This window comes from Thamnophis elegans, chromosome 2 (assembly GCF_009769535.1).
Source record: "Thamnophis elegans isolate rThaEle1 chromosome 2, rThaEle1.pri, whole genome shotgun sequence".
In the NCBI taxonomy this organism is placed as follows: Eukaryota; Metazoa; Chordata; class Lepidosauria; order Squamata; family Colubridae; genus Thamnophis; species Thamnophis elegans.
Window position 1 is genome coordinate 174,634,182 of NC_045542.1, and position 17,923 is coordinate 174,652,104.

At 50.4% G+C, this 17,923-nt stretch overlaps 1 protein-coding gene across 1 annotated transcript in view; it reads left to right on the forward strand.

Moving 5' to 3' along the window:
- Positions 1 to 17,463, forward strand: part of CCM2L (CCM2 like scaffold protein) — a 27,477-nt gene extending 10,014 nt beyond the window's left edge. Inside the window, 10 exon segments of the mRNA XM_032208488.1 lie at positions 1,149 to 1,311; positions 6,491 to 6,574; positions 7,157 to 7,227; positions 7,229 to 7,338; positions 8,597 to 9,045; positions 10,153 to 10,288; positions 10,576 to 10,639; positions 13,157 to 13,322; positions 14,436 to 14,574; positions 16,717 to 17,463. Of these exon segments, the coding sequence (XP_032064379.1) occupies positions 1,149 to 1,311; positions 6,491 to 6,574; positions 7,157 to 7,227; positions 7,229 to 7,338; positions 8,597 to 9,045; positions 10,153 to 10,288; positions 10,576 to 10,639; positions 13,157 to 13,322; positions 14,436 to 14,574; positions 16,717 to 17,018 (1,684 nt within the window). The 3' untranslated portion in view covers positions 17,019 to 17,463.
- Positions 17,464 to 17,923: the final 460 nt, after the last annotated feature.

Below are 17,923 nucleotides of genomic sequence, written 5' to 3' on the forward strand. Positions count from 1 at the left end.
CTCCTTCCTTCCACCACTCACCACTAACCTATCAATCCATCCATAATCCATCCAATTCTCCTCCCCCTCTTCATTTCTTCTCCTTCCTTCCATTCTCTTCCTACTCTCTTCCTCCAGTTTCCTTCCTTCCTCCCTTCCCATCTCTCCTTCCTTTCACCCACCACCACCCACCACCACCTACCATCCACCATCCATAATCCACCATCATCCATCCATCCATCCATCCAATCTCCTCCCTCCCCCTTCATTTCTTCCTTCCTTCCATTCTCTCTCCTTCTCTCTATCTTTCCTCATCCTTCCTTCAACCCACCCACCCACCCACCCCCCCACCCATCCTCCATCAGCCATCCATCCATCATTCCTCCCCCCTCCTTCATTCTTTCTTTCATTCCATCATATCCCTAACTATCTTTCCCCTCTCTCCTTCCTTCCTTCCATCCACCACCCATCCTATCCATCCATCCATCCATCCATCAATCCAATCTCCTTCCTTCCTTTTCTTCCTACCTCTTTCTTTCTTTCTTTCTCCCCCCTATCCTCTATCTCTCCTCACTCCCACGGTCCCACCTTGGGCACAGGAATGGAGGAATGGTGCCCCTCCATTTGAAAGAGACAGAGGGCAGACTTAGGGGTAGATGAAAGCTTTACTCTTGGAAGAAGAGAAGGGGAGAGTATTCTTTTTTCTTCCTCCTTCTTTCCTCCTTCTCCCCTCACCCTCTCCTATACTCCTCCCCCCCTCCTCCTTTCTCAGAAAATCCAGAAGGAAAGTGGGACAGTCCACTTCCTCCTCCTCCTCCTTATCCACTCCATCTCTTCTCTTCTTTCCTCTTCTTCCCCCTCCTCCTCCCCATTTCCCTCCTTCTTCCATTCTCCTTTGCAGGGACGCCAGGTGTAAACCCCTCCCTCCCCCCCAAGCATGGCATTGAGCCGATGCTGCCGTGCCCGTCTTCTTCCTTGGCACAGCCCTGAAGCGAAGGGGGGGGGGGCGGTGGCCGTCTGCAGCCCCGCCGTCTGCTCCGCACCTTCTCGTCCCTTGCAGCTGCCTGCCCTGCTGCCATCAGGCTCTGCCACCACCGCTGGCGGTTGCCTGGTGGGTGCGGGTGGATGGCAGCTTGGTAACCTCCCTCCCCCCTCTTTGCCCGTTGCAGGGGTCGTATCCCCCATCAAGCGCTGGTCTTCCCCAGAGCCTCCCGCAAGCAAGCGCTGAAGGGGAACGTGTGCGGCGGCGGCCCCTCCACTCCGTGCCTCGTACCCCCGGACTACCTCATTGACCCCCAGATTGCTGCAGGACTACGTGGAGAAGGGGTGAAGGTGAGCGCGGGACGGGGGACGCCCCCTCACCCAGGGCACCCGGGAAATGTAGTATGCCCACCGAATTCCTTAGCCCCTCTGCCAATCCGACCCACCTGGGAGGTCTTCCGTGGTCTCTGAGGGTGATTGTTTTGGCAGATGTTCATTACAAGCCCACATCCTTCTAGCACTGATGGTGTTATCTAGTTGGGTCGTGAAACGCCTGCAAGAAGTAACCAAGTCAGAGAGCACCAAGGAAGCGCCGTTGTCCCTCTTCCTCCCTCCCTCCCTATCTCTCCTCCTTCTCCACTCCACAACCCCACTCCTTCTGGCACTGATGGTGTTCCCTAGTGGGTCTTGAAACATCTGCAAGAAACGCCAAGCTCAAAAGAACACAGGAATCACAAGTCTTCTTTCCCTTTCTTCTTTCTTCTTTCTTTCTTTCTTTCTTTCTTTCTTTTTTCTTCTTTTTTTCTTTCTTTTTTCTTCCTTCCTTCCTCCTCTTCTCTGCAAAACCCCACTCTTCTAGTATTGACAATGTTCCCTCGTGGGTCATGAAATGTCTGCAAGGAAACCACCAAGTCAGAGAACACCAAGGAACCCATAACCCTCCTCCTCCTTCCCTTCTCCTCCTCCTCCTCCTCCTGCTTCTCCACTCCAAAAACCTCCCTCCCTTCTGGCACTGATGGTGTTCCCTAGTTGGGTCTGAAACGTCTGCAAGAAAACAGCCAAGCTCAGAGAGCACCAGGGATCACACAGTCTTTCTTCCCTTTTTTCTTCTTTCTTTCTTTCTTTTTCTTTCTTTTCTTCTTTCTTTCTTTCTTCTTTTTTCTTCCTTCCTCCTTCCTCTTCTCTGCAAACCCCGCTCTCTTCTAGTACTGACAATGTTCCCTAGTTGGGTCATGAAACGTCTGGAAAAAACATCCAAGCCCAGAGAGCATCAAGGACCTCACAGTTCTCTCCTCCTTCCCTTCTCCTTCCTCCTCTCTCCTTCTCCTCTCCTCCTTCCTCCTCTCCACAAACATCAAACACGCTTTTATGCTGATGATGTTACGTAGTTGGGTAATGAAATTCTGCAAGAAAACAACCTAGCTAAGGAAGCACCAAGGATCCCGTCCTCCTCCTTCTCTCCCTCTCATCCTGTTTTCCTCTCCACTTGCACACTACACCCTTCTTTCACTGATGAGTTCCTTAGTTGGATCCTGAAACATTTGTAAGACACCCACCAAGAGCATTTAGAGACCCCAGAGTCGTCGTTGTCATCGTTGTCCTCCTCCCTCCACTTTCCCCTCCACTTCTCTCTTCTTCCCCTCCACAAACTCCATTCCCTGGCACTGATGATGTTCCCTAGTTGGGTCATGAAACATCTGCAAGAAAACTACCACGCTCAGAGAGCACCTAGGACCCCACAATCCCCTCCTTCTCCTCCTCCCACCCCCGCCTCTCTTCTCTGCAAACTCCATTCCCTTCTCTAGCACTGATAATGTTCCCTAGTTGGGTCATGAGACATCTGCAAGAAAACCACCAAGCTCAGAGAGCACCAAGGACCCCTATTCCTCCTCCTCATCCCTTCTAGCACGTCTACTAGAAAACCACCAAGCCCAGAGGACCCTATAATCTTTTTCTCCTCCCTATTCTTCCTCTCTTCCTCTCCGCAAACCCCACTCCCTTGGAGCATGATGATGTTCCCTAGGTTGGGTCATGAAAAATCATCAAGAAAACATCTAAGCTCAGAGAGCACCAAGGACCCCCCCAGTCATCTTCCTCTCCTCCTCCTTTCCTTTTCCTCTCCTCCTCTTCCCTTGCTCTTCCTTGCTTCCTCCTTTCCACTCTGCAAACCCCTTTCTACCATAGCGCTGATGTTCCTTAGTTGGGTTGGGTCATGAGACATCTGCAAGAAAACTGCCAAGCTCAGAGAGCACCAAGGACCTCACAGTCCTTCCCTCCCTCCCTCCCTCCTTCCCTCCTCTCCTCCTCCTCCTCCTGCTTCTCCACTCCAAGAATCTCCCCTCCCTTCTAGAACTGATAATGTTCCCTAGTTGGGTCATGAAATGTCTGCAAGAAAACACCCAAGTCAGAGAGCACCGAGGACCCACAGTTCAACCCAGAGCTACGAATATTTCCATATGAAGAATGGTTGCAGGAACTGGGTATGTCTAGTTTAATGAAAAGGAGGACTAGTGGGGACAGGAGCGAGATTCCATATTTGAGGGGCTGCGACAAAGAAGAGGGAGCCAAGCTTCTCCAAAGCACCTGAAGGGCAAGACAGGAAGCGATGGGTGGAAACTAATCAAGGAGAGAAGCAACTTAGAACTAAGGAGAAAGTCCCTAACAGTGAGGACAATTAACCAGTGGAACTGCTTGCCACCAGAAGTTATGGGTGCTCCTCCATCACTCGAGGTTTTCAAGAAGAGACTGGGCACACCTGCTGAAATGGTTATGGGATCTCCTGCTTGAGTAGGGGGGGACTAGAAGACCTCCAAGGCCCCTTCCTGGCTCATAGCTCCTTTTTTCGGCACTGTTGTGCATCTAACCGTCGCTACACGAACGGCCAAGGGAGGGCCTGCATTAAGGGATGGGGTTGCTTTGAAGTCTGGGTGCAAGAGAGTGGGATTTGCAGAGGCTGCTTCCACATGGCCAATTTTGGGAACAGCTTTTGTGGGGGGACAAACCTAAAAGAAATCTTACAGAGGTGAACAAGCGCAAATAAATCTCATTTAACAGAGTTGGGAAGAAGCCTCAGAGGTCATCTAGTCCAACCCCTGCTCAGGCAGGAAACCCTAGGCCAGGGGTCTCCAAACTTGGGAACTTTAAGACTTGTGGACTTCAATTCCCAGAATTCCCCAGCCAGGGGAATTCTGGGAGTTGAAGTCCACAAGTCTTAAAGTTCCCAAGTTTGGAGATCCCCGTCTAAGACCATTTCAGACCAAATTTCGCAAAGGGCTCTGGGTGCAAAAACGGTGAGGAACATTTCCACCCACCTCCACTCCCCCAGCCCCGATCCATGCCAAAAAAAACCCCAATTTACGAACAGACGAACGAGGGAAGCAGCAGAAAACAATGCAAAGAGAAATATTTGTTCCTCGTCCACGCAATCTGTGCTCAGTGTAAATTCTGCCTTTAAAAATATAATCCATAACAAAGAAGATAAATTCATAACAGGAATGTACAAATATTTATTAGAAGTAACATTGGAAGAAGAAGCAGCTAAAGATGGCACGATAGTGTGGGCCAAAAATTTCAGATACAATATATAGACCCTAGTGGATTGGGAAAGAATTTGGAACACAAATTGCAAAAACAAGATCAAAGAAAACATGTACAAAATGTTCTATCGTTGGCATTTACCACCAATGAGATTGGCCAAAATGTACCCAAACATTGAATCCAACTTCCTGGAAGTGCAAAAAAAAACCCGCAAGGAACTTTCTATTATATGTGGTGGACCTGTCCGAAAACTCAAAAGTATTGGATGAAAATTTGGAAACGGATACAACAAATGAACAAACAGAATGCAAACCGGAACTCTTCTGCTGGGAATAACCAAGGGGAAATATAAAAAGAAAATTAAATATATACTAACACACTGTTGACTGCAGCCAGAATAACATTTGCCCAATGTTGGAAACGTAGTAATATTCCTCCAGCTGAATGAGTGATTCAGAAAATTCTGTGCAGAATTGGGCAATGTAACACTAAGGTTAAAGGACAAAGAAGAATCTGAATACTATGAAATTCGGGATAACTGGTTAAATGGTTGCATAACAGGAATAAAGTTAATTCAGCCGAGAAACAATAGAGAAAGTATACAACTGCAGAGCTCTGCTGGCTGGAGAATTCTGGGAGTTGAAGTCCACAAGTCTTAAAGTTGCCAAGTTTGGGAACCACTGCTGTAGAGGAAGGTGTATAAATATAGAAGCGAGATCAGGTGTGATGACACAAAATGTTCATGTGAGGAGAAGAAGAAGAAGAGAGGAGGAGGAGGAAGAGGAGGAGGAAGAGGAGAAGGAGGAAGAGGAGGAGAACAAGGAAGAGGAGGAAGAAAAGAAGAGAAGGAGGAGGAAGAGGTGGAAGAGGGAGAAGAGCAGGAGGAGGAGGAGAAGGAAGAGGAGGAAGAGGAGAACAAGGAAGAGGAGGAGGAAGAAGAAGAAGAAGAGGAGGAGGAAGAAGAGGAAGAGGAGGAAATGGTGGAAGAGGGAGAAGAGGAGGAAGAGGAGGAGGAAGAGGAGGAGAACAAGGAAGAGGAGGAGGAAGAAGAAGAAGAGGAGCGAGGGAAGAGGTGGAAGAGGGAGAAGAGGAGAGAGAAGGAGGAGAGGGGAGGAAGAGGAGGAGAACAAGGAAGAGGAGGAGGAAGAAGAAGAAGAGGAGGAGGAGGAGGAAGTGGTGGAAGAGGGGGAAGAGGAGAAGGAGGAGGAAGAAGAGGAGGAGGAGGAGAATAAAGAAGAGGAGGATGATGAGAAGAAGAAGAGGAAGAGGAGGAAGTGGTGGAAGAGGGAGAAGAGGAGGAAGAGGAGGAGGAGGAGGAAGAGGAGGAGAACAAGGAAGAGGAGGAGGAAGAAGAGGAGCAGGAGGACGACGACGAGGGAGAAGAGGAGGAAGAGGAGGAGGAAGGGGAGGAGGAGGAGAACAAGGAAGAAGAGGAGGAAGAAGAAGAAGAGGAGGAGGAGGAGGAAGTGGGGAAGAGGGGGAAGAGGAGAAGGAGGAGGAAGAAGAGGAGGAGGAGGAGAATAAAGAAGAGGGGAGGATGAAGAAGAGAGAGGAGGAGGAGGAAGTGGTGGAAGAGGGGGAAGAGGAGAAGGAGGAGGAACAAGAGGAGGAGGAGGAGAATAAAGAAGAGGAGGATGAAGAAGAAGAAGAGGAGGAGGAGGAAGTGGTGGAAGAGGGGGAAGAGGAGAAGGAGGAGGAAGAAGAGGAGGAGGAGGAGGAGAACAAGGAAGAGGAGGAGAAGGAAGAGGTGGAAGAGGGAGAAGAGAAGGAGGAGGAAGAGGAGGAGAAAGGAGCTGAGAAACAATAGAGAAACTTATAGAACTGTAGGAAGGTGCATAAATATGGAAGCGAGATCAGGTGTGATGACACAACAATGTTCATGTGAGGATTGTAAGATGTTATAGAGGGGGGAAAAAAACCAATGGGAAAAAAATAAGAATATAATTCACGTTTCGTTCTGAATTTTTCTCACTGTTTCCCTCTTCCCCCCCAGTTTTTAGGACACCTGACCTGGGTGAACACATCCCTCAATCCTTCGAGCCGGGATGAATTATTGCAGCTTTTGGATACCGCCAGGGTAAATCTGCTTCACGTGGCTCAATGACTGGGCAGCTAGTCCTAGACTTACAGCCGTTCCGTTTAGTGGCCGTTGCTTTACGCGGCACTGGGGGGAAAAAAGCGACTTTGGACTGTGTTTCACACTTACGACCGTTGCGGCGTCCCCGGGGTCACGCATTCAAAATTCAGACCCCAGCAACTGATTCGTATTTATGACGGTCCCCAGGCCACGCGATCCCCCTTTGGGCCCCAATGGGGCAGACAGATTCACTTAACGACCGTGCCGAGAGAGGTAGCAAAATGGGGCAGAACTCACTCAAGCAATGTCTCAGTTAGCAACGGAAATTTTGGGGTCAGCTGTGGTCGTAAGTCGAGGACTGCCTATAATGATCTTGGAATGATTTTTTTTTTAATATGGAGAACAATGCAGTGATGGGCAATTTTGCCAAGGGGCCAAAAGAGGCTCTTATGGGCTGGGAAAGGCTGTGGCACATGGTGCCCCTCGCACTCCCAAGGGGGTGGGGGGGTCAGGCTGGGGTGCTGCCAGGCCTTCGTCACCCCTGAATTGTCCCTGAGGTTTGGCTCCTCTTCCTCCCCGCAGCAACTGAAGGAGCTGCCGTTGAAGACCACACCTGAGCAGGAGAGCATCCTGAGCCTCTCTGCCCGCTGCCTCTGCTCACTGGAGGGACAACGAGGAGCTCATCCTCCGCATCCCCACCCACGAAATTGCCGCCGCTTCCTACCTGAGGGACGATGCGCTGCATCTGCTGGTGCTGAAGACAGGTGCGCCGAGGAGGAAGAAGAGGAGGAGGGAGGAGGAGGAGGAAGAAGAGGAGGAGGAGGAAGAAGAGGAGGAGGAGAGGAAGAAGAGGAAGAGGGAGGAGGAGGAAGAGGAGGAGGAGGAAGAAGAGGAGGAGGAGGAAGAAGAGGAAGAGGGAGGAGGAGGAGGAAGAGGAGGAGGAGGAAGAAGAGGAGGATGAGGAAGAAGAGGAGGAAGAAGAGGGAGGGGAGAAGGAGGAAGAGGAGGAGGAGGAAGAAGAGGAGGAGGAGGACGAGGGAGAAGAGGAGGAGGAAGAAGAAGAGGAGGAGCAGGAAAAGGAAGAAGAGGAGGAGCAAGGAAATGAGGAGGAGGACGAGGGAGAAGAGGAGGAGGAGGAAGAAGAGGAAGAGGGAGGAGGAGGAAAAGAGGAGGAGGAGGGAGGAGGAGGAGGAAGAGGAGGAGTAGGAGGAAGAAGAAGAGGAGGAAGAAGAAGAGGAGGAAGGAAGATAAAGAGGAGGAAGAAGAGGAGGAGGAAGAAGAGGAGGAGGAGGAAGAAGAGGAGGAGGAGGAAGAAGAGGAGGAAGAAGAGGAGGAGGGAGAAGGAGGAAGAGGAGGAGGAAGAAGAGGAGGAGGAGGACGAGGGAGAAGAGGAGGAGGAAGAAGAAGAGGAGAGGAGGAGGAAGAGGAAGAGGAGGAGGAGGAAGAAGAGGAGGAGGACGAGGGAGAAGAGGAGGAGGAGGAAGAAGAGGGGGTGGAAGGAGGAGGGAAAAGAGGAGGAGGAAGAGGAGAAGGTGGAAGGAAGTGGAGGAGGAGGAGGAAGAAGAGGAGGAGGAAGAGAGGAGGAGGGAGGAGGAGGAGGAGAGGAGGAGGAGGAAGAAGAGGAGGAGGACGACGACGAGGGAGAGGAGGAGGAAGAAGAAGGAGGAGGGAGGAGGACGAGCGAGAAGAGGAGGAGGAAGAAGAAGAGGAGGAGGAAGAAGAGCGGGAGGAAGAGGGGAGGAGGGAAGAAGAGGAGGAGGAGGGGAGGAGGGAGGAGGAGGAAGAAGAGGGAGAGGAGAAGGAGAGGAGGAGGGAGAAGAGGAGGAGGAAAAATGAAGAAAGAAGAGGAAGAAGAGGAGGAGGAGGGAGGAGGAGAAAGAGAAGGAGGAAGAAGAAGAGGAGGAGGAGGAGGAGGAGGACTGTGGGGTCCTTGGGGCTCTCTTGATGCTTTCCTCCTATGACCCAAACTATCGAACGTCCCTTCTTGGCCTGATCTCCTCCCTCCCTCCCTCCTTCTGCCAGGCCTGGGCGTTGACCCCGTCCCCGCAGGGGCCACCCTGGACCTTTATCCGGGAATCCCGCAGCCGGAGAAGAAATACCCTGCAGGAGCCGAGAAGAGACCCCCGGACGCCCGGCAGTTGGGCTGCCCCATGGAACGGCGCCACACCATCTGCAGCCTGGACTGGAGGATGTCTCGCGGGGGCTCCGAGGGTCGGGCCGGCGGCGGAGGGAGCCTGGAGCGCAAGCAGGCCACGGGCAGCTGGGAGAAGAGGCAGCGGACCAGCAGTGGCACCGGGAGAGCCTTCGGCAGCTGGGAGCTGCGGCACGGCAGCCAAGCCGGGGGCAGCTGGGAGCGCGGGAAAACCTACGGCAGCTGGGAACACCGGCATACGGGCAACAACCCGCTGGACCCCAAGGACCCTTGCCCGGATGCCTACTGCAACCTGGTCATCTTGGCCGTGGCCAACCGAGTGAGTGTGCCAGCCCTGCGGCGAGAGGGGTCTTTTCCCCACAAGCGGGGTGCTAGAGGTCATCCAGCTGGGCCCCCCATGCATGAAGCGGGAGGGGGAGCAGGGGCCCAAAACTTTGATTAGCTTTCAGTTTGTAAACCAGGGGGACACCTCAAAGCCCTCGACCTCATCCGTTTTAAGACGGGTGGGCTTCAAAGTCTCGGAATTCCCAAGCCAGAAATGCAGGAGACAGAGAGTTCTAGTCCTGCCTTAGGCATGAAAGCTATCTGGGTGACTTTGGGCCAATCACCAGGAGACAGAGAGTTCTAGTACCGCCTTAGGCATGAAAGCTATCTGGGTGACTTGGCCCAATCACCAGGAGACAGAGAGTTCTAGTACCGCCTTAGGCATGAAAGCTATCTGGGTGACTTGGCCCAATCACCAGGAGACAGAGAGTTCTAGTACCGCCTTAGGCATGAAAGCTATCTGGGTGACTTGGCCCAATCACCAGGAGACAGAGAGTTCTAGTCCTGCCTTAGGCATGAAAGCCAACTGGGTGACTTGGCCCAATCACCAGGAGATGGTGAGTTCTAATACCGCCTTGGGCATGAAAGCTATCTGGGTGACTTGGCCCAATCACCAGGAGATGGTGAGTTCTAGTCCTGCCTTAGGCATGAAATCCACTGGGTGACTTTGGCCCAATCAGCAGGAGACAGAGAGTTCTAGTCCCGCCTTGGGCATGAAAGCCAGCTGGGTGACTTTGGCCCAATCACCAGGAGACAGAGAGTTCTAGTCCTGCCTTAGGCATGAAATCCACTGGGTGACTTTGGCCCAATCAGCAGGAGATGGTGAGTTCTAGCACCACCTTAGGCATGAAAGGCAGCTGGGTGGCTCTGGGCCAATCACCAGGAGACAGAGAGTTCTAATCCCACCTTAGGCATGAAAGCCGGCTGGGTGACTTTGGGTCAGTTCCTCAACCCAGCCCACCTCACAGGGTTGTTGTGGGGAAAACAGGAAGTGGTGTGTCTGATATGTCCTCCCCCTTGAATTCTTCGCAGGAATGATAAAGATACTAATAAATAAAACAGCCGTATCAATAACTGCCCCCCCTCCCTGCTCTCCGTCCAGGATACGGCTGAGGAGTCCTGTGCTCTCATCTGCCAGGTTTTCCAGATCATTTACGGGGACCAAAGCATCGAGTGTGTGGATCGGGCCGGCTATCACTACACCTCCACCCCGAAACGTCCTTGGCTGAGTAGCCGGAGTGAGTAGAACTCTCGGGAAACGGCCGTAAATGCCAGCTGGGTTGTCAAGGACCAAAACGGGATCGCACAGCTGTGGTGTGTGTGTGTGTGTGTGTGTGTGTGCCTGTCAGAACTTTGAAATTGTGTCCTAAGTGCCTTGTGTGTGTGTGTGTGTGTGTGTCATAACTTTGAACGGTTGCTAAGTGAGGACTGCCTGTACAAGAGACAGATATAGACTGAAATTTTAAAAAAATCCTGATCTTTCCCACCCAACCGCATCACCTTGTGGTCTCCTTTCCCATCCCAGGTGAGAGCTGTCGGACCGATGGGACGTACGGTTATGACGCCGACTTCAGCTGCTGCAGCTCCTAGTAAGTCCCGCTCTTGTGACGGCTGACGACCAGCCGGACTGTTACTACTACTACTACTACTACTACCACTACCACTACCACTACCACTACCACTACTACTACTAGTACTACTACTAGTACTAGTACTTCTTCTTCTTCTTCTTCTTCTTCTTCTTCTTCTTCTTCTTCTTCTTCTTCTTCTTCTTCTTCCTCTTCTTCTTCTTCTTCTTCTTCCTCTTTTTCTTTTTCTTCTCCTCCAAAACTAAATCTCCTGGTGTGGATTCTGTTACAGAGAGAGAGGAATTCAGATGATTTACTCTCTGGAAAAAAATATATATTGTTGGGGTAAAACACCCCTAAAACCACTCTGGGTGTGTGTTCTGTTAAGATACACACACACACGACAGACACACACAGACACACACAGAAACCGTTTTAGGCCCCCCCCCCCCTCCTCCTCTTCTGCCTATCAGGGAATATTTTTGGTTTCCTAGCAAATTCTGAAAAACTTCTATTTTATTTGGTCTCATGAAGCAAACGACAGCTAGGAAACCCATGTAGCCAAGGACAACATAAAAATGGTGACGGAGCCTTCGTTGCATTGAAGGATGATCTCTCCAGGCTGGGAGCGCAGGTCAGAGTCAGGGAATGGGAAGAAACTCCCAGCACATGGCACAAATGAAAATTTGGACACCAGAATTTTGGACACACACACACACAGACACACACAGACACACACAGACACACACAGACACACACAGACACACAGACACAGATACAGAGACAGACACACAGACACACAGACACAGACACAGACACACAGACACACACACACACCACACCCCACACACACACACACACACACACACACATACGACAGACACACACCGACACACACAGACACACACAGACACAGATACACAGACACAGACACACACAGACACACACAGACACACACACACATAACACACAGACACACAGATACAGAGACAGACACACAGACACACAGACACACACAGACACACAACAGACACACACAGACACAGACACAGACAGACAGACACACACAGACACACACACACACAACAGACACACACAGACCACACAGACACACACAGAGACACAGACACACACAGACACACACAGACACACACAGAGTCTAAGCAGCAGGATTTGTGCTTCCATCCAGTCTGCCTCTGGCTGGCATCTGGGAACGATATAGTCATTGCACTAGAGGGCAGCAGATCCTGGGAAACCGTTTTAGTCCCCCCCCCCCTCCTCCTCTTCTGCCTCCCAGGGAATATTTTTTGTTTCCTAGCAAATTCTGAAAAACTTCTATTTTATTTGATCTTTTATTATATTCTTTTATTTTATTAATTTTTTTATTAGAGGTTGCCCTCGACCTGCGACCACAATTCATTCCAAAATTTCTGTTGCTAAGCGAGACAGTAAGGGGTTTTTTTGCCCCACTTTACGCCCTGCCTTGCCACCGCCGTTAATGAATCGCTGGAGTTGTTAAATTAGGAAGAGGGTTGTTAAATGAATCCAGCTTCTCTGTGGCTGTCTTGTCAGAAGGTTTGCAAAAGGGGATGATGTGACCCGGGGCCACTGCGACCGTCATAAGTGCGAGTTCAGTTTCCAAGTGTCTGAATTTTGAATACGAGACCACAAGGATGTGGCAGCAGTTGTATGTGTGAAAAACAGTCGCACGTCACTTTTTTGAATGCCATTATAACTTTGAGCAGTCAGTGAATGAACTGTTGTAAGTTGAGGACTACCGTATCTTATTTTATTAATGTATTTTATTGATTGTTTTATTTTACCATATGTATTATTATATTACATTTATGCCACCCATCTCACCCATTAGGTGACTTTCCTGTCTCACAGTTGTCTTTCTTTCTTTCTTTCTTTCTTTCTTTCTTTCTTTCTTTCTTTCTTTCCTCTCTCTTTCTTCTTTCCTTTCTCCCTTCCTCTTTCTTTTCTTTCTCTTTCTTTTTCCTTTGTCTCTCTGTCTGTCTCTCCTCTCCCCCTCTATCTTCTTCTTTCTTTTTCTTTCTTTCCTCGCTTCTTTTTCTTCTTTCCTTCTCCCTCACTTTCTTTATTTTTGTTTATTTCTTTTCTTTTTTCTCTTCTTTTCTCTTTCTTCCTTTCACCCTTTCTTCTCTATCTCCCTCTCTCTCTCTCTTTTTTTCTTTTTCCTTTTTTTCTCTTCTCTCTTATCTTCACTTTCTTTTTTCTTCTCTTTTTTCTTATCTCTTCTTTCTTTCTTATCCCTCCCTTTTTTTCTCTTTCTTTCTTTTTTGTTTTTCTTTTTTTCTTTCCTTTCTCTTTCTCATTCTCTTTCTCTCTTCACATTTTCTTTTTTTCTCTCTCTTTGTTTTGTCTTTCTTCTTTTCTTTCTCTTTTCTTTTCTTTCCTTTTCTCTCCCTCTTTCTTCTTTCCTTTCTTTTTCTTTCTCTTTTCTTTTTTCTCTCCTTTCCTTTTTCTTTCTCTTTCTCATTCTCTCTCTCTCTCTCTCTCTCTTTCTTCTGGCAGCGACGGCTCCCACGAGACCTTCGAGGCTTACTGCAGTGGCTCTTCCTCCCCTCTGCTTCACCAGTCGCGTCACAGCCTGGCCACGGCCTGCAGCGGGAGTGACCAGAGCAACAGCAGCTTGGAGCAACTGCAGGACTACATGATGACGGGAAGTCGGGGTTTCAGCGTGGGAGGGGCACGTAGGGGGGCTGTGGGGAGGCTGGTGAGCTCAGCTCCATGTTGAACCTCCTGGCAGGATTCGCATCCTTTACCCAAGGGCTGGGTATTGCACTCAACGCAAAGGGCCCAGGCTGGCACTCACGAGTCCGAGATAAACTCCTGCAGATTCTCCCAAGTTGCCTCTGAAATGGACTAAGCTAAGGGAAAACCAGTCCTCGACTTATGACTACAGTTGAACCCAACATTTGTGTTGCTAAGCGAAACATTTGTTATGTGAGTTTTGAGTGACGTCAAGTTGGCCACGCCCACCCAGTCACATGACCACCCAGCCACGCCCACCCAGCCACATGACCACCCAGCCACGCCCACCCAGTCACATGCCCACCCAGCCACACCCACCCAGTCACCATGACACCCAGCCACGCCTGCCAAGCCACGCCCATAGAACCAGTTGTTAAAAAATTTGAATCCCACCCCTGGATTTGCTATGGTTGCTAAGTGAATCACAGCAGTTGTTAAGTTAGTCACACGGTTGTTAAGTGAATCTGGCTTTGCTTGTCAGAAGGCCACATGACCCCGGGGCACAACAACCGTCATAAATATGAGTCAGTTGCCAAGGATTGGAGTTTTGACCATGGGGAATGCTGCAATCATGAGCAGTGTGTAAAGGGGTCAGAGGCCAATTTTTTCAGCCCCGTTGTAAACTTCTGCCAATTGGTGGACAACCGGTTGTAAGTCAAGGACTAAAGTTTTTTAAAAAAAATAGAAATAGAAAAAAAAAAGATAAATATAAGACCAATTCAAATGACAAGAATTGAAATTCCAAATTTATTGACCTGTTTTTCGCTAATGCAGGAATTTAGCCACTTTAAGGCTTGTGGCCTTCAACTCCCAGAATTCCTCAGCCAGCGTTGGGAATTCTGGGAGTTGAAGTCCACAAGCCTTAAAGTGGCCAAATTGAAGACCTGCTTCCTGGGGGATTCTGGGAGTTGAAGTCCACAAATCTTAAAAGTTGCTTTAAGTTTGAAGATCCTTGCTCTAGGAAGCGGTGGGAGGAGGCTGAAGGGGATCCGGTAGGGCTTTCCCTCCCTATAACAGGTTCCCTTCTTTTGCCCCACAGTTGCGAAGCAAGCTGACCCCCCAGGAGATCCAAGGATTCGCCCTCCTGCTCCGCGAATACCGGATGGGCTTAGCGGTGGAGCGGTATTGCACCAGACTCCTCAATCTCTACGGGGAAAAGCGTAAATTTCTCCTTTTGGGTAAATGCATCTACAGGGCTGGGGGCAGGGCAGGCTTACTTCCGGGTCCGGTCACAAAAATCGGGACTTTTTAAGAACGCCCTGGGACGCGGGACAAATTATGCGAAATCGGGACTGTCCCGCGAAAATCGGGACCTCTGGTCACCTTAATCTATCTCTAGAAGCGGGGAAATAATTTGATTTGCGGGAGGTTCAAGATGTGCGTCCACATGCATTGAAAGTCCCACCTGGGCGGGGTTTGGGGGGGTCACGTGATGGGCGCCATCTTGACTTTTTTGACCCATTTTCCCTCAGGGCTCTAATTCCCTCTTGCCTTGCTCCTGGTTTCCCCTGGACGGCTGTGAAATCCAGCCGTTCTGCATTGAAAACTTGCTAGTTATCCTGGGAAGTTTTAGAAATTTGGAGATCGTGAAATGAAATGAAAGGAAAAGGAAGAGGAGGAGGAGGGAGGATGAGGAAATGGAGAAGGGAGGAAGAGGGAGCGAAGAGAAAAGGAAGAGCAGGAGAAGGGAGGAAGAGGAGGAAAAGGAGGAAGAGGAAGAGAAGAGAAAAAGGAAGGGGAGGCGAAGGGAGGAAGAAATGGAGAAGGGAGGAAGAGGAGAAAGGAGGAAGAGGAAGAGAAAAGGAAGAGGAGAAGGGATGTGAGTTTGAGTGAAATGGAGGAGAAGGGAGGCAGAGGAAAGGAGGAAAAGGAAGAGAAGAGAAAAGGAAGGGGAGGCGAAGGGAGGAAGAAATGGAAAAAGGAGAAAGAGGAGAAAGGGAAGAAGAAGAGAAAAGGAAGGGGAGAAGGAAGAGGAAATGGAGGGGAAGGGAGGCAGAGGAGAGAAAAGGAAGAGGAGGAGAAGGGAGGATGAGGAAATGGAGAAGGGAGGAAGAGGAGGAAAAGGAAGAGAAGAGAAAAGGAAGGGGTGGCGAAGGGAGGAAGAAATGGAGAAGGGAGGAAGTGGAGCAAAGGAGAAAAGGAAGAGAAAGAGGAGAAGGGAGGAAGAGGAAATGGAGGAGAAGGGAGGAAGAGTAAGAGGAGAAAAGGAAGAGAAAGAGGAGAAGGGAGGAAGAGGAGAAAAAGGGGAAGAAGAAGAGGAGGAGGAGGAGGAAGAAGAAAACCCTGTATTGTTGCATACTTGGGAGTGGAATATCTGCAAAAAAAAACCCACCAACCACAGAAAGCACCACAGATTCCCCCCTCCCTCCTTCCCCCTCTTCCTCCTCTCTGCAAATCCTTTCTAGCCCTGATGATGTTACCTAGAAGGGTTGTGAAACGTCTGGGGGAAAAAACCCACCACCCAGCTCAGAGAGCACCAAGGACCCCCTCCTTCTTTCGCAACTTGGGAGTCCTCCTGGACCCACAGCTGACTTTCGACCATCATTTGTCGGCTGTGACCAGGGGGGCATTTGCCCAGGTTCGCCTGGTGCGCCAGTTGCGACCCTACCTGAACCGGGAGGCCCTCACAACAGTCACTCGAGCCCTTGTGATCTCTAGGCTGGAATACTGCAATGTGCTCTACATGGGGCTGCCCTTGAAGAGCATCCGGCGACTTCAGCTAGTCCAGAATGCGGCCGCGCGAGTGATTGTGGGCGCACCGCGGTTCGCCCACATAACACCTATCCTCCGCGAGCCGCGCTGGCTACCTGTTGATCTCCGGGTGCGCTTCAAGGTGCTACTCACCATCCATAAATCTCTCCATGGTAGTGGATCTGAGTACTTGAGAGACCGCCTCCTGCCGATTACCTCCCTTCGACCGATTAGATCGCACAGATTAGGCCTCCTCCGAGTTCCATCCGCCAGTCAGTGCCGACTGGCGACTACGCGGAGGAGAGCCTTCTCAGTAGCAGCTCCGACCCTTTGGAACGATCTCCCCGTGGAGATTCGCACCCTCAGCACTGTCCAGACCTTCCGCACAGCCCTTAGGATCTGGCTATCCCGTCAGGCCTGGCGATAAGATTCTAATTTGCCCCACCCGAATGTTGAATGAAAGTTGTGTTTTATTGTTTTATTTTATTTATGCACTGTCTTGTGTTTTTGTTTTGCACCCCCCTTCCCATGTATTGTAAGCCGCCCTGAGTCCCCTCAGGGAAAAGGGCGGCCTATAAATCATAATAAACTACAAACTACAACAAACTTCTTCCTCTCTCCCTCTTCAGGAATGCGGCCCTTCATCCCTGACCAGGACATCGGGTACTTTGAGGGCTTCCTGGAGGGCATCGGCATCCGGGAAGGGGGCATCCTGACTGACAGCTTCGGCCGCATCAAGAAAAGCATGAGCAGCACTTCTGCCTCGGCCGTCCGGAGCTACGACAGCTGGTCCCTGCACTCCGAGTCGGGGTCCTTCAACCGACGGATCGCCAACATCACCCACGACATCGAAGCGCTGGCAGGGGGCGAGGAAGAGGAGGAGGAGGAGGAGGAGGCCGACCATGGGAGCGACGAAGACAATTATCTCTAAAGGGGGCAGACTGGACTGGCCAGGACGGACGCAAGGCCCCTCCCCTTTGATTGGTGGCATCCAATGGCCATCCAGGCTTTAAGATGGGCGGACCTAAACTCCCAGGATTCCCCCAATCAGCATCCTTTATGATGGGTGGACTTCCACTCCCAGAATTCCCCCAGCCGGCCTCTAGGAATTCTGGGACTTGAAGTCCACCACCTCTTAAAGCAGCCAATCTTTTATAGGGATTGTTCTCTCATTTTTAATTGCAAAGAGTTTTGATTGCCTTCCGTTGGGCCGCCTTTTTAGGACGTCTTTTGTGCGTCTTTGAGTACACACAACCCCTCCCCGTGTGCAGTTGTGTGCAGTTGTCCTTCATGGGCTGGTGGGTTTATTGCATCAGGAAGGGCTTGGCTGAAAGCGTTGGAATGATTTCAAAGGAAATAAATCCTGCAAAGCCTTGGCAGACAAGCACTTGGCACACCTGTGAAACACACACACACACACACACACACACACACACACACACACACACACACTGTTACAAAGCTGCCCAGTTGTGGAGATCAGCAAAGAGGCTGTTTAGAACAGGGGGTCTCCAACCTTGGCAACTTTAAGCCTGGAGGACTTCAACTCCCAGAATTCCCCAGCCAGCAAAACTTTAAGCCTGGAGGATTTCAACTCCCAGAATTCCCCAGGGGGCAAAACTTTAAGCCCGGAGGACTTCAACTCCCTGAATGCCCCATATGGCAAAACTTTAAACCTAGAAGACTTCAACTCCCAGAATTCCCCAGCCAGCAAAACTTTAAGCCTGCAGGACTTCAACTCCCTGAATGCCCCATATGGCAAAACTTTAAACCTAGAAGACTTCAACTCCCAGAATGCTCCAGCCAGCAAAACTTTAAGCTTGGAGGACTTCAACT